General features: G+C 38.9%; 1 protein-coding gene across 7 annotated transcripts in view; it reads right to left on the bottom strand.

Annotated features, from left to right (window-relative positions):
* The window catches only part of FOXN3 (forkhead box N3), a 333,675-nt gene that overhangs the window by 100,494 nt on the left and 214,521 nt on the right, over positions 1–18,660 (bottom strand). For all 7 annotated transcript variants that reach the window (XM_030558952.1, XM_030558953.1, XM_030558950.1 and 4 more), the window contains exon 4: positions 3,300–3,364. In XM_030558952.1, coding sequence (XP_030414812.1) covers positions 3,300–3,364 — 65 coding nt within the window. The remainder of the gene's footprint in view (positions 1–3,299; positions 3,365–18,660) is intronic.

The following is an 18,660-nucleotide window of genomic DNA, read 5'->3' as shown; positions in this document are numbered from 1 at the left end:
ATGGGCATCATGACTAATTCTGCAAGTTTGTCACGGAGGCTGCAGAAGTCATAGATTCTGTGACTTTCCGCAACCTCTGTGAAATTCCGCAGCTGCAGTAGTTGTGTGGCTGACCCCATAGCTGCCACACCAGATGCTGCTGGAGCCGCCCTCCAACCAGCTGCTCAGGCAGCCCCGGGGGCACCTGTACTGGCCGCTGCTCAGTGGCCCTGGGGGCCCCCAGAGCAGCAGCCCATGGGGCTGGCCTCAGGACACCCCCAGTGCAGCTGCGACCCAGTGCAACTCAGATTTAGTCATAGGCATTTTTAGTAAAAGTTATGGACAGGTGACAGGCTGTGAATTTTTGTTTATTGCCCATGACCAGTCCATGACTTTTACTAAAAATACCCATGACTAAATCTTAGCCTTAATGATGACCATAGTACTCCAATACAGTGAGGGGAAAAGGCAGCTTTTTAAGGAGTGGCTGCGGCGGGGCCTTGACAACAGGAAAAATAAAAAAAGTTCATTCTTTCATCTTCTTTGGCCCCAGGTTGTAGAGCAAAGTCAGGAATCAGATAATACAGAGCTCCCCAAAGAAGAAACTGATGCAGCCATCTTATTCCCAGGGAAGTTAAATGGAGAAGGGACACCTCATATCAATTTTGGGAGATGAACTAACGCTCTTGGACAAGGGGCAGGGAAGAAAGCCAGAACAGGATTAATCCTCTGTTCTTTTTACATCAAAGACATAATGTCTATAGGACAACCACACTCCATTTAACTTCTGTTATTTCTTCTTCTTTCCCTATTTTGATGTCTGCAGATAACAGGTTTCTCAGTCACCATTTTCCCTTGGGAGACTTTATAATGGTTAAAATTGCTTTGCCAAATCACTGAAGTAAAACACGGATGGAAACAGGAAGAGATGTCAGTCTCTCTCAGCTAAGAAGAGCTAGTAACACAGTGGAGTTATCCTTTCTTTAGCCCCCCAAAACCAAGGACATTTTCCTTGAATAGTGCAAATGAAGTGGAATGTACCCAGTGCCTAACAAGTTTTGTTTACTAAACTTTGGGGCAGTCATTTCAGACTACCCTCTGTAATACCGAATGAACATTCTGTATTTAACTAGATGCTTATCACGAAAGGTATTTTAAAAACCCTTCCTGTTATCTTACTTTTCCCAATCAAAAGTATGATTCCTTGGAAACAGAAGCATAGGCAGAAACTAGCAGTTGAGTTAATTTCACATGTGAATGTCTGGTTCTCCTGTTTCCAAGAAAATGGATAGGGATTGGCAGAGTAAGGGGTTTTAAAATGCTATCTGTGTGCAGGGCTTCACTGTAGCCTCTCTTTTCCTCATCCGAAATCCCCCTCCACCCACCGACCCCATTTACATCAAGATTAGACTTGAATGATCACCTGTAGCAGCAGCAGGAATGTTTTCTTGCTACTTGCTGAGATATACAGATATAAGCAACCATTTTTAAAAATAAAGCCAGAGATCTGAAGGAATTTTGACTTGTCTGCAATATTTCAGACTGGAGCATAAAGTATTAAGGGAAACGTCTCAGATAGATACTTTGTCTCCTCGCTCCCCTCCCCCACCCCCTACCCCATCCTGTAGTGGTGTATGGGTTTGGGACAGAATATTGGTTAACTTGTTCCATTTGATGTGGCTATGCTGAATACCAGCCCTACTGAAAGCTTTGCTAGTCAATTGGTTATTCAATAGACAGTTGCCTGTTTTTGCAATGAGAAAGGGCTGGAATATCTGCTGAGGTGTGGGGAATGCAAAATAGCTATATTGACTTCATAACCATCTTGTAATATAAGAAAAGGGAGGTCAACATTTGTGCCATCCAAACTTGACAATATCTCTAATTTTCTAAGGTAACAACAGAAAAAATAGTATTAGGGATACATCTGAACAGCTTACTCAACCACAGACAAGCCCTGAAGAGCGAAGCAGAAACTTTTCTAGCATATTAGACAACCCCTCCCCCAACCCCATTCCTTCCAATATGGTTGTGTGACTATGAGGACATCAAATCCATATTGTCCTTACAAAAAATTAAAGGATCCAATTTCTGTAAGCTGTACTGTCTCCCAGAAGTAATGAACAGTCTCAAGCTTCCAATTAAAAACATCAGAACACACTATAACAAAGACACTAGGAAAAAAAATGAAGATGCAAGGCTTTAGAAATATGCAGAAAACTAGCTAAAAAATAAACTGCAATAGTTTATTACCATGTGGGGAGGAGAGCTGCCACATTCCATTCTTTTCTATTTTGTGACTATGTTTATATATATAATTATGTGAGCCATTGACCTCAATGTTAAATCTCCTCTTGATCTCTGGGACATTTTACAGGGTAGGAGTACCTTCATTTATAATGGAAGCTATCTGCATAAAACTTTCAAGCGCTGAGGAATAAGATCCCAGAATTGATACATTTCACAACCTGATCTCAATACAAAAGTTATAACTTGTTTGTTCCAGAACAGAAGAGTCTTATGAAAAGTCTGCAAGTTATTTCCACAAATAAACAAACTGACATAATTTGGGCACAGAGTTTTCTTTTAATGTTCCCAAGAAACACTAATTATGAGGGAAGTTATACGTACACAGACACAAAAACAAAAATACTCTTTCTGAAGAATAAAAATCTAATAGAACTCTCCAAAAACCTTTCCCTAACACCTATTAAACTCCCCAAACAACGTAGTTTTAGTTTATTGTATGTCACACTGAAATAAAAACAAAAAATAATTCCAAAGTCCTATACAAATATAAAGAAGAATAAACACATTTTAACTTGAGGGGTTTTCTTTTATACAAATCATCTAATTATTTTCCCCACTGTGGTGTTGACACATGGCCACCCGAAGACACATCTTGGCATCAGCACAATTAGATAATGCATGCTAGGAAGTAAAATAAAGTCTCTCTCTTTTTCAGGGAAGAATTTTGCTTCATCAACACAGTTGAAATTGTTCCTTGGACATTTTCTGCTGTGTACTCTCAATTTCACTCAAGAAAAAATTGTTATAATTTACAATAAGCAAATCAATCTGAGGAAGCAGAAAGCAGCAATTTTCACAGTCAATATCACTTTTGAGTAATAATTTGCTATTTTCATGAAACCAGGATTTAAAGAGAGCTGAAATAAAAGGAATCAGGTATTTATGCAAATAAAACCACAAAGTCACTTTGAACTTCTTCCCCAAAAAGAATATTATGAAAATTATGATCACTGTGAAAATACGTTAATAAGAATAATTACTCAGGAAATGCATATATATCTATGCCCTACCTTGTAGAAGGGCTCCATTTCTCTTGAAAAAGGTGCTTCCTGGCCAAATGGGTGGACCTGATGTGCTAAAGATAACAAGAAATAAGTGTAAAGAAAATCTTATTTACATTTACCCATTTACAAGTTACTATTTTAATGACGACCTCTCCTTTTAATGTGGTATCAACTTTGTCATGTTTTGACTTTAAAACAGGATCCAACATTCTCATATTTGATAAGTTGATTTAAGATTCACATTTGATTCACAAGAAAACATTCCTCAGCCTAGCCCTCCAGCCTCACGCTCACTCACACGCTAATTTAGAGAAAGAAAGACAGCATGGGGGGAAAAAAATCAAAAAAATTTTTTACTGAATTCACAATGCAACAAATATCCATTGGGTTTTTGAAAAGGCATCTACTACTGGAAAACAATATACTTTACAGCCAAGCATTTAATCCGAACAACCCACTTTCCCAGTTTAAAAGCAGTAGTATAAAAAAGGCTTAGCCAAATACTGTACTGTTTCTGTATTTTCATAAGAATATTACTTCCACGAAGAATGCCATGCATCAAGTGACATCGCATTGTATCATCGTTAATAATCACATTAACAAGAATATAACTTCTATTGATATGGACAGTAAGTTTAGGAGGCTGGACAAGAGCCATGATTTTAAGAGACTTATTTTATTAGTTATTATTTATTTATTTATTAGTTGAGGTAGTGCATAGGGCTCCAGTTATGGACTGGGACTCCACTGTGCAAGGCACTGTACAAACACAGAACAAAAAAGGGGGGCTGCCCTGGGGAGTTTACAATATAAGCACAAGGCAGGAGACAACAGTGGATTCCAACAGATGAGGAAACAGTGAGACAATGGGCAGTGATACTGACACAGCAGTGGCCTAACAGTTAAGTTTTTGGTACACGATTTTAAGGTGGGATTATGGATAATGAAGTTAGATAATGAATTTTCTTGGCAAATATTTATGGGGAGCTCCTCGCAAGCACGAGGGTCAGCAAAGGAGAAAGCACAAAGGTGCCAGATTGAAAATTAAACAAGTTGGCAATGAAGGCTGGCATCATTTTCAGAGTGGAGGCAGGAGTCACCATCTTGACAGCCTACAACAGATGACAGATCAGACAGATGTAAGCAGCGAAGGGCCTGGAAAGTGAAGACAAGTAGGTTGTGTTTGACGAGACAGAGAAAGGGGAGGCAGTGAAGGGATGTACAGAGAGGGGTGAACAGGGTCAAAGCAATGAGATAGGACACTGCTGCAAACATCATTTCCCTAAGTGCAAATAAGCAGGGCAAGATTGCATTTGTTAAGTCAAGAGATGAGGAGGTTGATGTAGCTGAGATGAGGATGACCTGGAGACAGGTGTAAATCATACAACAAGCTGCTACAGTGGGTCTCGCAATCATCTAGTTTGAGTAAGTTCCAGTCCATACAGAGTATTTCACACAGATTTGTGTTTTGCGGGAGGATTTAAAAAGAAATTGTGTAAAGTGCTGACTCAGAACTTGTAGTGCTTCCATAGCTGCCCTACTCAGAGACCAATATTTGAGGATTTTTTTCCCTCTCCACAAAAATTCAGTTTGTTACAGCCTTAACAGGTCAAGAAAATGAGTGTCCTAATGCATTGTGATCTCCAAACAATCTGTTACACTGTATCTAATTATTCCTCACAGAACACTACCTACATAACTAACAGCAGCTTCAGCACACAGGGTACTTCATGAGAAACAAATAGGACTTATGACAAGAGTTCCAGCCAAAGAGTTTAAGGAAATAAGAGATCTGCATGCAGGTTGACTTAGACTTTCAGCTTTCTGACATAGAAAAACAGAGTATTATGCAACTTAGTGTGTGGAGGTATTTTGGAGGAGTCTTTAAAAAAAAACAAACAGATCCTGTGTGAACACTAAAAAGCCACTGCACTTTATTAATAGTAGGGGTTACTCTATTTGCCAAATATTCCCCTTTCTCCGTAGCTGTGCAATGTGATTTGTGTAAGTTGGTGCCCTAAAAAAGGCACCTGTATGTAATGATGCTTAAATAATTGTACTTGGGGAACCTTCAGAATGAAAGGCACTAAATACAATATAAGCTTTTATTATAAACTAGGAATCTCAGGTATGTTGATAGAGCTTAGGCATGGAGAGAATTTTAACGCACAAACTCTAGGGGGAAAAATATCTTTAAAATGAAAGGATGAGTTGTAGCATTCTAGATGGAAGAAGAAAAAAGCATATGTTAAAGGATCTTTATAATAAAGTCATAACATGGGCTGCAAAAAAGTGCACCGAAGCTTTTTAAAAAAACCCAACAACTAAATAACTCCTTCCCTGCCCCCCCAACAAACCCAGACATATATTTATTACACTGTAAACTCATCTTGAAACAAGCACCATGGAACATAAGAACATAAGAACGGCTGTACTGGGTCAGACCAAAGGTCCATCTAGTCCAGTATCTGTCTACCGACAGTGGCCAATGCCAGGTGCCCCAGAGGGAGTGAACCTAACAGGCAATGATCACTCTCAATGCCATCTCCATCCTCTGATGAAAAGAGGCTAGGGACACCATTCTTTACCCTTCCTGGCTAATAGTCATTTATGGACTTAGCCACCATGAATTTATCCAGTTCCCTTTTAAACACTGTTATAGTTCCAGCCTTCTCAACCTCCTCAGGTAAGGAGTTCCACAAGCTGACTGTACACTGTGTGAAGAACTTCCTTTTATTTGTTTTAAACCTGCTACCTATTAATTTCATTTGGTGACCCCTAGTTCCTGTATTATGGGAATAAGTAAATAACTTTTCCTTAACCACTTTCTCCACATCACTCATGATTTTATATACCTCTATCATATCCCCCCATAGCCTCTTCTTTTCCAAGCTGAAGAGGCCTAGCCTCTTTAATCTTTCCTTGTATGGGACCCTCTCCAAACCCCTAATCATTTTAGTTGCCCTTTTCTGAACCTTTTCTAGTGCTATAATATCTTTTTTGAGATGAGGAGACCACATCTGTACACAGTATTCGAGATGTGGGCGTACCATGGATTTATATAAAGGCAATAATATATTCTCAGTCTTATTTCCCCTTTTTAATGATTCCTAACATCCTGTTTGCTTTTATGACTGCCTTTGCGCACTGCGTGGACATCTTCAGAGAATTATCCACGATTACCCCAAGATCTTTTTCCTGACTCGTTGTAGCTAAATTAGCCCCCATCATATTATATGTACAGTTGGGGTTCTTTTTTCCCAATGTGCATTACTTTACATTTATCCACATTAAATTTCATTTGTCATTTTGTTGCCCAATCACTTAGTTTTGTGAGATCTTTTTGAAGTTCTTCACAATCTGCTTTGGTCTTAACTATCTTGAGTAGTTAAGTATCATCTGCAAACTTTGCCACCTCACTGTTTACCCCTTTCTCCAGATCATTTATGAATAAATTGAATAGGATTGGTCCTAGGACTGACCCTTGGGGAACACCACTAGTTACCCCTCTCCATTCTGAGAATTTACCATTAATTCCTACTCTTTGTTCCCTGTCTTTTAACCAGTTCTCAATCCATGAAAGGACCTTCCCTTTTATACCATGAAAGCTTAATTTAAGTAAGAGCCTTTGGTGAGGGACCTTGTCAAAGGCATTCTGGAAATCTAAGTACACTATGTCCACTGGATCCCCCTTGTCTACATGTTTGTTGACCCCTTCAAAGAACTCTAATAGATTAATAAGACAAGATTTCCCTTTACAGAAACCATGCTGACTGTTGCTCTATAGTTTATGTTTTTCTATGTGTCTGACAATTTTATTCTTAACTATTGTTTCAACTAATTTGCCCGGTACTGATGTTAGACTTACTGGTCTCTAATTGCTGGGATCACCCCTAGAGCCCTTTTTAAATATTGGCATTACATTAGCTAACTTCCAGTCACTGGGTACCGAAGACTATTTAAAGGACAGGTTACAAACCTTAGTTAATAGCTCCGCAACTTCACATTTGAGTTCTTTCAGAACTCTTGGGTGAATGCCATCTGGTCCCGGTGACTTGTTAATGTTGAGTTTATCAATTAATTCCAAAACTTCCTCTAGTGACACTTCAATCTGTGACAGTTCCTCAGATTTGTCACCTACAAAAGCCAGCTCAGGTTTGGGAATCTCCGACATCCTCAGCCGTGAAGACTGAAGCAAAGAATCCATTTAGTTTCTCCGCAATTACTTTATCGTCTTTAAGCGCTTCTTTTGTATTTCGATCATCAAGCGGCCCCACTGGTTGTTTAGCAGGCTTCCTGCTTCTGATGTACTTAAAAAATATTTTTTATTACCTTTGGAGTTTTTGGCTAGCCGTTCTTCAGACTCCTCTTTGGCTTTTCTCATTACACTCTTGCACTTAATTAAGCTGGCAGTGTTTGTGCTCCTTGCTATTTGCCTCACCAGGATTTGACTTCTACCTTTTAAAGGAAGTCTTTTTATCTCTCACTGCTTCTTTTACATGGTTGTTAAGCCACGGTGGCTCTCTTTTAGCAGAAGTTACTAGGCTACAAAGAAGTTCCCTAGATGCAAATCCAAACACAAATTAAAAAAACAAAAACATACTTTTCAGGAAGATTAAGCTATAGCAACTTCTGCTATATCAGTTAACAATCCACCCCCATCTCCTCCATCTTTGGATGCACAGTCTAAAGAAAGCAACACACCATTTCTGTTCATTACTTTTTTCTGTCTTTCTGTGTGACTACTACTACATAAAATTGAGTGAAATGGAAAACAGATGCCTATTGTTACATTTGCACCATTAGCAAGGTTCTGATAAAATGTCATGAATAAAAACCACACTAGTTTTCAAAAAAATTATTCTGCAGAGACTTTTGTGCTAACATATACATGTTTCACTGAGTGACTCATTTAAATAAAGTATTAATATATAGTCTGTAAAAGAACTCAAGTCAATAACGTGGGAATAAAAGCCTTTTATAGCGCAGGAGAGAATTAACCACAATGGTATTTCAGAATCATTGTAACCAGTGTGAAAATAGTGTATGTATATGCATGCACATGTCATGCACTTACCTACCTACAGGTGAATGACTACCAACATCCTTGCTGTACACCTTACCTTACAAATCAGGGCACTGATGCTTCAAGATGTTGGACACTATGAATTCACATGGAGGTAAATGACAGCACCTTGCAGAACTGGGCCCTAAGTTTATAAGGCCTCACTGAGTCCAAAATCATCTTTGGGGTTGACAAATAGTAAAGTTGCAAAATGATGAGGAAAATATGCTGCACAAACTTGTCCTGGACAGTGGGCTAAATGTGACATTCTTAGTCTTATGTAAAAGGTTCCCATGTAAAATTCAGTGGAATCCTGAAGTGAAGTTTTAATGACATTTTCTCATATTAGAGTAACTTGGGTAGGAAGGGGGAGCAGAAGAGATATTAACTTATATTTTTGACTAGACATAATGTCTACGATGTAGGAAACAGAAAGCAATGATGGATTTACCTTGTAATTTCCTGAAACTGAAAAAACGCAGAGACTCACATGAAAAACCAATCTGAGCCAACCTGAGCCCACTGAGATTGAGAAAATTGAGTGCAGATCTCCAGGGATGAAATCTGGAAATTCAAATGTGTAAGCAGCGTGCCAGAGAGTGAGAGAGATCAAGATTTTCAATAATAAGCCTCAGTGTTTGCAGAACAGAGCTCACGTTTAACTAAAACTGGTAATTGATGGATAAATTAGCTTCCAGTTTCCAAATTCTTACACACAAAGTCTCAGGTGGTATTAACTGTTAATATTTAGTTCAATTTGAGAAACGAGAGTTAAACAGTCTCTCAGTTTTAAAGTATTCAGTATTTGCTTCCTCCCTGTTTCTGATGAAGTCAACATTTGGAAAAGCTCACCCTACCCACACCACCTATGATAAAAACACTCTTTGGGTCATCCAGAGTATTTTGGGGCTGCATTCGGTTGTCTATATAATTTGTAAACTACTTCAGGCAGAGACTATTTATCCTTCTGTTTTCTACCACAGTGAACACAAAATAGTAATATAAATGCCACAGAGTATATAAAAAAAGTCATCTGTGACCAGCATATCCTAGTAATAATAATGTTACTTTTATATCACTTATTCTTAAGATTTTTTTTTTAACGTGTTCAACAGTAGTGAGATCCAGTTGTTTAGATTCTCCTTGAATAAATCCTCTTCTGGCTACTAGAAATACTGAACTTTTAAGCAAAAGAATACCGCACTATCATTTAGTGTGAGGTCCACTTCAAATGTGACCTAGTGTTCAAAAACTAGAAACTGATCCAGAAAGAAAGCAACAGCTATTTTAAAGTTGCTATGATTTAAAGCCATAAAACACCCTTCACTGTCTTATTATTTTAAAAGTTTACAGTTTAATGAATCTGTGAAAGGATATGCTTTGTTTGTCTCATTTAGAACACTCTGCAAACTATACAGTTCTACAGAATTCAGTATCAGGTTTTTCTTCAGTATCACAAAACTGTTTTAATACTGTATTCTAAAGACAACAGAATATAAATTAACATTAGTCAGAAATACGAACTGTGAAGTGGAAATACACAATACTTGTGGAGCTAACTAAAGAAAGAGCTTGAATAGGACATTGTTGCTGGGAAACAACTCTGAGGTTCTAAGAACTTCTGGTCTAATGCAGATTTGCTTTATGTAGTCAGTATTAAACTGTAACTAAAAGGTCTAATCAAAGTAACTATCCCATTAGTAGATACAAATGTAGTTTTTTACTTGTTTTTGGCTTTAATGACACAAGAAGATTTTAAAATGTAATCAAGGTTTGTTATCTGAAGCACGTCACAACAACATACTGGAGAGAATATGGGTAAGAACAGATTGCACCTGAGGAAATATATAGAAGCACAAACAGTTCTCTTGTTGCAGGACAATCATTCTATTACCTGCATTTTGTGCAAAATAAATTGAAGATTCAATTCTACTCTCAACCATAGGGCAGTTAATGCAAAATGCATGCTAACAATAGAAGATTTTACAACTATATGGGGATGCAGGCCCATGCATTTAAGTTCTGGATGAATCCCTCTGAATCCAATCAGTAATTCTAACTATGTATGTAAATTCCTCTCAGTAGAACACTGCATGGTTAAGAAAATCACCATCCATGCAGTAAGCTATCAACAATAAATGGCTGAGTGAAGTCAAGTCAATGGCATTTTTTGGTCTGTACAATAACTTTTGAAGATCCAGGGGTATCCATGGGAAGAACCCTACTGATTGGGATGACAATTGAAAAAGCCCAATTTCCACTGAATCAGATGATTGGCTGATTTACCTCTCACGTCACAATCTCACTAGGGAGCTTCTGGGAGTTGAAGAGAGGGACACACAGGGTTTGGGGCAAAACTGCTTTGAAATTTTCTGATAGGATATTGTGTGGTGAAGAGGTTGAGTCAGAAAAAGTTGATTCATACACATCTAAAACATTCTGCAGGAACATGTCAATTTTAACAAATGTTTTTATTGGAAACAAGGCAGGCGGGCCAGCCCATCAGGCAACCAACCAGGAGCTTCTGGTGTGTGAAATGAGGTTGGCTCACAGAAGCAATGACAAAAGTGTGACCCTATAGTTGAATTATTTCTATCAAAATGTATATCACGGATTTACAAGATCTTAAAAAGTGTATAGGCTGTAAGAGACTTAAAACGAGGAAATAAAACTCCTTTGTCTGCTGGAATTTACATTAGAGTAAGGAGTCTGCATTTCTTACAGCAAAACAAAAGAGTAAGACATAACTCCTCTTTCAAAGTTGCAGTATTTTACATTTATGCCAAAACTCCAGCCTGCCTCCTTTTCGGAAAGGCCTGATTAAACAGATTTCTCAAATTCAAACAAAACCAGTTGTCTGAGTCCAAACACAAGAGTTAAGGTATGATGTGAATGGAGAGGAGGAAGGTAATAAATATGAGGCCAACAATGATTACTAAAATCGGGGAAGGGGAAGAAAAAAAACACCACACGGAATATAATTTAAAATCCTTTTGAAGTAGGGAGTTATTAACAGAGACAAAATGTCAAGGGGAAAGGAATTCTATACCCCATAGCTAGCCACAGCAAGTGGCAGGATCCCTAAAAGGTGGGTAGTGACAGAGCAGATAACTGCATCAAAATGAAGCTCTGAAAGGAGACAAATACTGCCTACACTGGTAAAGGCTCTAAAGATCAACAGCATCAGCTGAAAGCCAACAAACTGTTTTATACGTACCGAATATAAAGAACATGGGACAGGAACAATATGACCACAATTGTTTAGTTTTAGCTACTAGGAAGCATTTTATCTTTAAAGTCAGAAATTGTTACAATACCTTATGTTTGTACTCATTTAAAACCTCTCTCTTTGTAATTAAATAAACTTGTTCTATTTTTAATCTAAACTAATCCAATGTTGTGTTTAAAACGAGCTGTCTGGTAACTTCATTTAAAGTAAGAAACTGTTGAATACTGACCCTTTACAGGGGCGATGGACCTTTAATATCTGAACTGTCCAGGAAAGGGTGGGATAGTGCAGAACACATTTCTTGGGAAAATTCGGGATTGGGGGTATGTTGAGGTCATCTTGCTGGTAGTAATCGAGGCTGGTGGAAGCCAGAGAGTGTGGCTGGCGTATTGCTGACAGGCTGCAGCTCTTAGGTTGTTTGTGAGCGGACCTATTTGGGAGCTACAGCAGCAAAGCACTGTGAGGCATCCAAGATTGCAGGGCAGGTGGTGACACAATCCCTCACTGGTCTGGACTGCACCTCCGAATGTAACACCATCAGACCTGATCTAAAGCCAGCAGTAGATAATGATCCTGACAATTACAGTCAGCTCTAAAGGAAGGCTCAGGTATTATTGGTATAAAAGTGGAAATGGAGATTAATAGCTACTACCTTTTTTTTCTGGCGAGATTTAGGACTGGCGGGTAATTGCCAAGTTCTCCTGTATCAAGATTTGTTAAGGATGTGGCATACCCCAGTATTTTCCCAGTTTGCCTTCCTTGGTCTCAGAGTCATGGATTTTATATACTATGGAAATTCAAAGCTGTGGAGATTCTCTGCAGGGAAAGGGAGACTGGTTATTCAGAAAAAGGAGGAGGCTGATACTGGCTTGTTTCACATTCTCCTGCTGCTTTGGAGAAATGGCTGTGCAGTTGGGTTGAGAAAAGCCAAACATTTCAGCAGTCTCTGTGGATGCTTTTCTCTAATGTACCTCCTGTATATGGTCACGGAAGAGACACTTACTCTATTGTTGATGGCCTCAGTGCTATTGGTAGTTTCTCTGCCACCTTTTAATTTGCCCTCGCCTATTCATTCGAACAGGCACCCAAGGGGAGCTTTCCCATTGCATTGGCTGTCTGCAAGGCTGAACAGATCCCAAAGGGAAGTCAACAATCACACTTTGTTATAGGTGGTAATGAAGCAGGAAATAGGAAGTGGCCTTTCTAACTTGCTGGTTTTCATTGAATGCAAGACAGGCGTTTTTTGCCCTCAACAAGCTGGAAGAGTGCAGAAGATTTGGTCAATTCTTGCTTTCTAATTCTCTTCAGGCGCCTGGGATAACTCACAACAGGAAGACATAGGTGCTGGAACTAAGGATGCAGGGCGTGCTGCTGCACTCCCTGGCTTGAAGTGGTTTCCATCATATACAGGGTTTACAGTTCGGTTCAATGGCTCTCAGCCCCCTACACTATACAAATTGTTCCAGCACCTCTGCAGGAAAAGTTACACTGGTCCATACACAAATCAGTGTGGAAGATTGAACAGGTTCATTTTTACTCACTGCTGGTAGGATATTTACATTTCCTTTATTAAAAAAAAAAGTCTAAAGAATAATTGAAGCCTAGAGAATCATTGTGGTGGCTCCAGCAAATGAGCCTAGTACTATAATGACTAACAGGTCTGGTTCTGGCCCCAAAAATAGAATACAGACCGAATATCCACAGTATGAGGTTTGGGCAACATGGGAATGATGGGAAAATGACAGTACAGGAAAATACTTGAAAATTTCAGGGTTTTTTTTTGCAGTTCCCACCCCAATGGGAGGTGCTTCCTACCATCTGAGCATAAATAGGCCTGTTCTGATGAAATGAGTGCTGTTTAACCAAAGATAGAGGGGAGGAGTAAAGAGATCAAGGAACAAGTTTAATTTGGGTTTGAACTAATTCTGTTAGAATTGTTCAGAAACAGTTGTGTGTCAAATTAAGCTCTTGCAGCTCAAGTGACTCTCAATCTAACATTTAGCGAAATGAGTTCCCTTATGCATAACAACTTCATTTATCCAGACCATGCGTTGCACATACGTCTTCTGTATATTCAGAATTAAGCTTCAGTTATTATTTTCAGACACGTACAGTTTTATTCAAAAAGCAACTTAAATATTCAGCACATCACCAAAACCATCCCCTGTAGTGGAAAGGGCACTTGATTTTATCCACCTTAGCTATTTGCCCATTATTACAGTTCTTATTATTCTTAAAATGCCCCATGAAATGATGCTAAATGATCCTGTTGCATGTGAGTTGAAAATTCATGGATATTTACTATACTACTTTTGGGTATTTAGACTGTTTGAGTGTGCTTCTGTATACCAGGTGATTTAATCACCTTACAGCTCCCCTACAAAATCTTGTGAAAGCAACACTTAAGTTTAGGCAATATCATTAAATCTACAAGCAAAGCATGTAGGGAACTGCAGGTTCAGAAACTCTGCTGAGAGTTTTCTACTAATGCGTCCCTTTGGGAATGGGATGGGCAGGGACACATGTAAAACCCTGTGGAGGACCCTCCCCAGCAGTGCTCCCTGGCTCCCCTTTGTGGCAGGAACTCTGCTACTCCACCCATGCAAAATCCCCTGTTGGGGCAGGGCAGAGGATTCAAACACAGAGCAAGTAGTAAATGCTCAAGGAGAAGTATTCATTTTAGCAAGTACTACCAGCTCCTACCAAAAGTGGCCAATACCTTGCTCAGAATTCTTTTAGCCCACTAAATCCTGCTATGACCCAGCTGAGTGAAAATGGAGTTACCACTCCCTCCTTTCAGAGAGGGGATGGAGCTCCTTAACTCTTCTTTATTCCTCTCCATTCATCACAGTACAGGTAACACAGATCCTTCTATAACTGTTCTGCATTCATTTTCTTATATTTAACTTTACTGCCATTATTGGATGATAACTAGGCTGTAGTAGAGAAAGGGGTTAACCTGCTATAAATCCAGTTATATACACTGTGGTTATATTAAAGAATTTATCACCCACATTATACTTTTTGAGCAATACAGCAGCTTTTATATACTGCTGTACTCAACTCAGACACACATTCTGGTAACAAGACAAGAATTTACAATTCCTGCCAACAACTTTCTGGTGGTTAATATCACAATTAGTTATTACCTATCAACATTCAAGCAAGCTTTCTCCCGCATCAAGAATCCCCACTCCTCAACCCACTAAAACAAAGGCTAATGAAAATACAGGAAAAATATTTTGAAAGTACATATTCTTACAACATTTCTCTGATTTTAATGAAAACTGATTACTTCAGAGATTTTTTTTTTTTTAAATACATGAAATCTTTACTCACTGGTCTCCGATTTTCCTGCAAGTGCCAAGGCATTATTTCAAGAGATTTATGACTTCCTAATAGCATTTTTTTTAATTTATAAAGATTAATTTAATATTATAGTAATGCTTCTCCTTCCCTTGCAGTTCCCCCTTTTATTGTCTCTGTATGACTCACTTGTTGTGGGATGGAGACTGTAAATCTTCAGACTGGGACTTGACTTGTTTCTCTGAAGGTGTTTATTTTTGAAGGAAAAATAATAAATGCTGATTTCCTCTGCATTCTAAATAAGTTTTGTGTAAGATGACATGACTGCCACAGAGTTTAAGCCTAGATCTTGAATAAAGTTAAACACAAGAGGAGAAAGCAGGCTCTAAAGAGCTTCAAAATCAGACAAAATGTATTGAAAACAAAATATATTTTGCTTTTTGAAGGAAAAATGTAGTGAGCTGATCAGGTTGTTGCACTCCCCAAAGACTGAATTGTGCATCTTCCCAGAGGAGCATTCTGGAGGCTCCCATTTAATGTTTTCTTACACCACCTTTTCTTCAAAACTTCAGAGCACAGGTCACCATTCTTCTAGTCCAGGAAAATTGGGCCAAGTTTCCTCTGGAACCCATCAAAGAGTCTTCTGCGATAGCCCAAGGGATCGTACCACTAGAGAGGTATATGGAGCTCCCTTTTCCTCCGGATACTGTTTCTGTGGCCTCCAGCAAGATTATGGCCCTTGCTAATGACTGAAAATAGCTTTATCCACACCAGTTACAGAGGCAAAGGCTGTAAAAGGTACGGCAATTGACCTCTTATTCTTGTTTTGATCTTTTTAAAAAGCTACAACTTTTTTATTTTTAAACTGACATCTCTATCTAGATGTTTGCATTTTGGACTAGATCTGTCAAACTAGTCACTACTTTCTACTTTAAATACTATAACATTTCTTTTGAGATCTTTGTTTTTCTAGGCTGAATATCAGAATAGAAAAAACTACTACATATATTTAGAAAGTCATTGTGAGCCAAATGTGCCACATTTTATAATTAAAAAGATTTGTCTCCAAGAGAGTCATGTTCATTGACTGCAGGAGTTTCTGGCTACCAGCCTCAAATTCTAATCCCAGTTTTACTACTAATTGAATATGTGGATTTTGTTCAAATCTCTTCACCTCTGTGCCTCAATTTCCCCACTTGTAAAACAGGTACAATACTTACCTACCCTGCAATGCTGCAGGGAAGGATAATTATTTGTTGGATAGTATTGTGAAAATAAAGCACTATGTGAGGGCTAAGTCTTTTTTTTTTTTTAATGTGTTTAGTTAAAGTTTACTTCATTTGTAGTAAGCATTATTCTCCCTCACCCCTTTCATTATTCTGGAGGAAGATAACACATTGGTGGATACAAGAGTTATGTAATTTATTGTTGTGTACTTATATGGCTCTCAATTCCTTACTTAACACAGTCAAGGTCTCTGTACAACTTAAATCCTATATAAGGATTGAACAAAGCAGGGGAGAGAGTTTTGGGGGTATTGCTGGGTTGAGAAGCTGTTCAGGGGTTACTGTGCACCACATAACTGGTCTCTGTGCCAACTTGTACAGACAGAGAAGGTCACTTAGAGGATGAAACAAGAGACAAGCTAAAGATCCCCATTTATGGACATTACGGGTATGTCTAAACTGCAATAAAAACACCTGGTTGGCTCATGCCAGTTCACTTGGGCTAAGGGGCTGTTTAATATAGGCGTAGACTGTGAGGTGGGAGGGTCCCAGAGCTTGGACTGACCCAGAATGTCTACACCTCAGCTAAACAGCTCCTTAGCTTGAGTCAGCTGATGCAGGTGTTTAACAGCAGTGCAGACATACCCTATGGACCTTAGTACCAATATGGAGGGGCTGCACACCACAAGCTAGAATAGCAGCTGCAGTGGCCTAGGTTAGTGAAGGTGGGGTGAATTTGATTTCCCTACATTCCACCTCTTTAGGAATGGGATATGCTCAGGCTTCCAGCAGGTGGAACGAATTTCACATGCCATGCAGCAATAATGAAGTGTCACTGTTCATATTTTCTTTAAAAACACAATTCCCAGTAAATTGAATTAAAGCAGCCTTATCTTACAAAGTTAGGTAGAAGAAAAGCAACTTTCCCCACAATCAACATTGCTTGGTACGCCTTCCATTTTCAACTCAGTATCACAATGCTCCTGCTCTGACCATTAAAACTAGAAACAGACACACCTCTCTGCATGTTAATACTTAAGCAACTAAACCAAACAACAGTATGTCTATCATTTAAGCATAACAAAATATGACCCCTGGTGAAACAGGCTACTGTGCCAAAATCAAGTTTGGATAAAGTTTGAAACAGCCAAAGTCCATTTTCTCCAGGACTTTCATGCAGATCATTGGTAGAAAAGCTTCTGTTTCTATTTCAAAGACACATGTTTTGCATCATGTTACAATGATATTGAGCATCACCATGGTGACCAGTAATTTATATTATAAGGGTGACTGGTCTATTTTTCTTCAAACAAAGCTAGAAAAATTGTCAGCATTAAGCCTCACAGTGTCATCTAAAGAAACATTACTTTTAACTAAAGTGGATCTGATACAAGACCTAGTGTGTAACCATATGTCAGATCTTATAGAGGTAGCATGTTACCCTGAACAAGAGCAAAAAGTTTCTGTTAGCATGAAAGATACAAGATTAAAGTAGCTGTACTTTAACAGGAGTGAGGTTAGTAGCACATACATTCCCAGTAAACAAATCTTTCAAAAAAGGCTACAAGAGCACAGAGAACGCTCCCTTCCATCCACGGAAATTCTCCCAATTCTTCTGATGTGTTGTGGCTGACACCTCACCAACGTAATTACTAATGCAGCACCAAATAATAATGCAGCTCACATTATACATGGCATGGAGCTCACTGTTTCCATTCTTAGTCCATGTGCACAGTATCTTTGCACTTGGAAACTTAATGTGTCTACAGGCTCCAAAAATCTGCATTCAGTGGACCTCCCTTATTCAGGAACTGAAGCTACTGGGCCAAATACCAAGTTGTTTAAATTATATGCAAGAAAACTACATTAGAAAGAAATTTAAGGTTGCAAAGTCAAGCACTTAAAAGATAAAAATTCCAATTTAAGGTTGCCTTGTGTAACTGTAACTCTGCCCTCTTGTTTGTATGCAATATAGAAGAGTCTTTAATTACATGATCAATTACTATTTAATATCATTCAGTGCACAGGATGGATAGTGCTCAAAGAATGAAGGACATGTTCAATAGACACTTTTTATCCTCGCTATTCAGTGAAGTGGCACCAGGCTTCATTCATTGAACACCATCTGAATCCTGCACTGAATATGGAATTATTGCCTTAGGGGTTTTTCTACAGTGCTCTTCAACAAACTACCTGAGTCTCAAACACCATTAATTTATCTTTTCAACCTCCCCTACAAGATTCAGTTTTATAGATGCAGAACTAAGGCACAGAGAGATTAAGGGCAAAATTTGCAGGAGTCTGTCTATGCTAATGCTGATGCTTCATTTATTGCACCATATTTGAAACACCTTGGGACCATAGGCACCAACTTTCCCTTCCCTTCCCCACCCCCATTCCAATCCCTTCCCAAAGTCCCTGCCCCAACTCCGCCCCCTCCCTGACCCTATTGGATCCCTTCCCCAAATCCCCACCCTGGCCCTGCCTCTTCCCCAAGTGCAGCATGTTCCCTCTTCTCCCCCCTCCCTCCCAGCACTTGCC

This window comes from Gopherus evgoodei, chromosome 4, assembly GCF_007399415.2.
Source record: "Gopherus evgoodei ecotype Sinaloan lineage chromosome 4, rGopEvg1_v1.p, whole genome shotgun sequence".
Lineage (NCBI taxonomy): Eukaryota > Metazoa > Chordata > Testudines > Testudinidae > Gopherus > Gopherus evgoodei.
The sequence above is the reverse complement of the archived record's forward strand: the minus strand, read 5'-3'. Positions and strand labels throughout refer to the sequence as shown.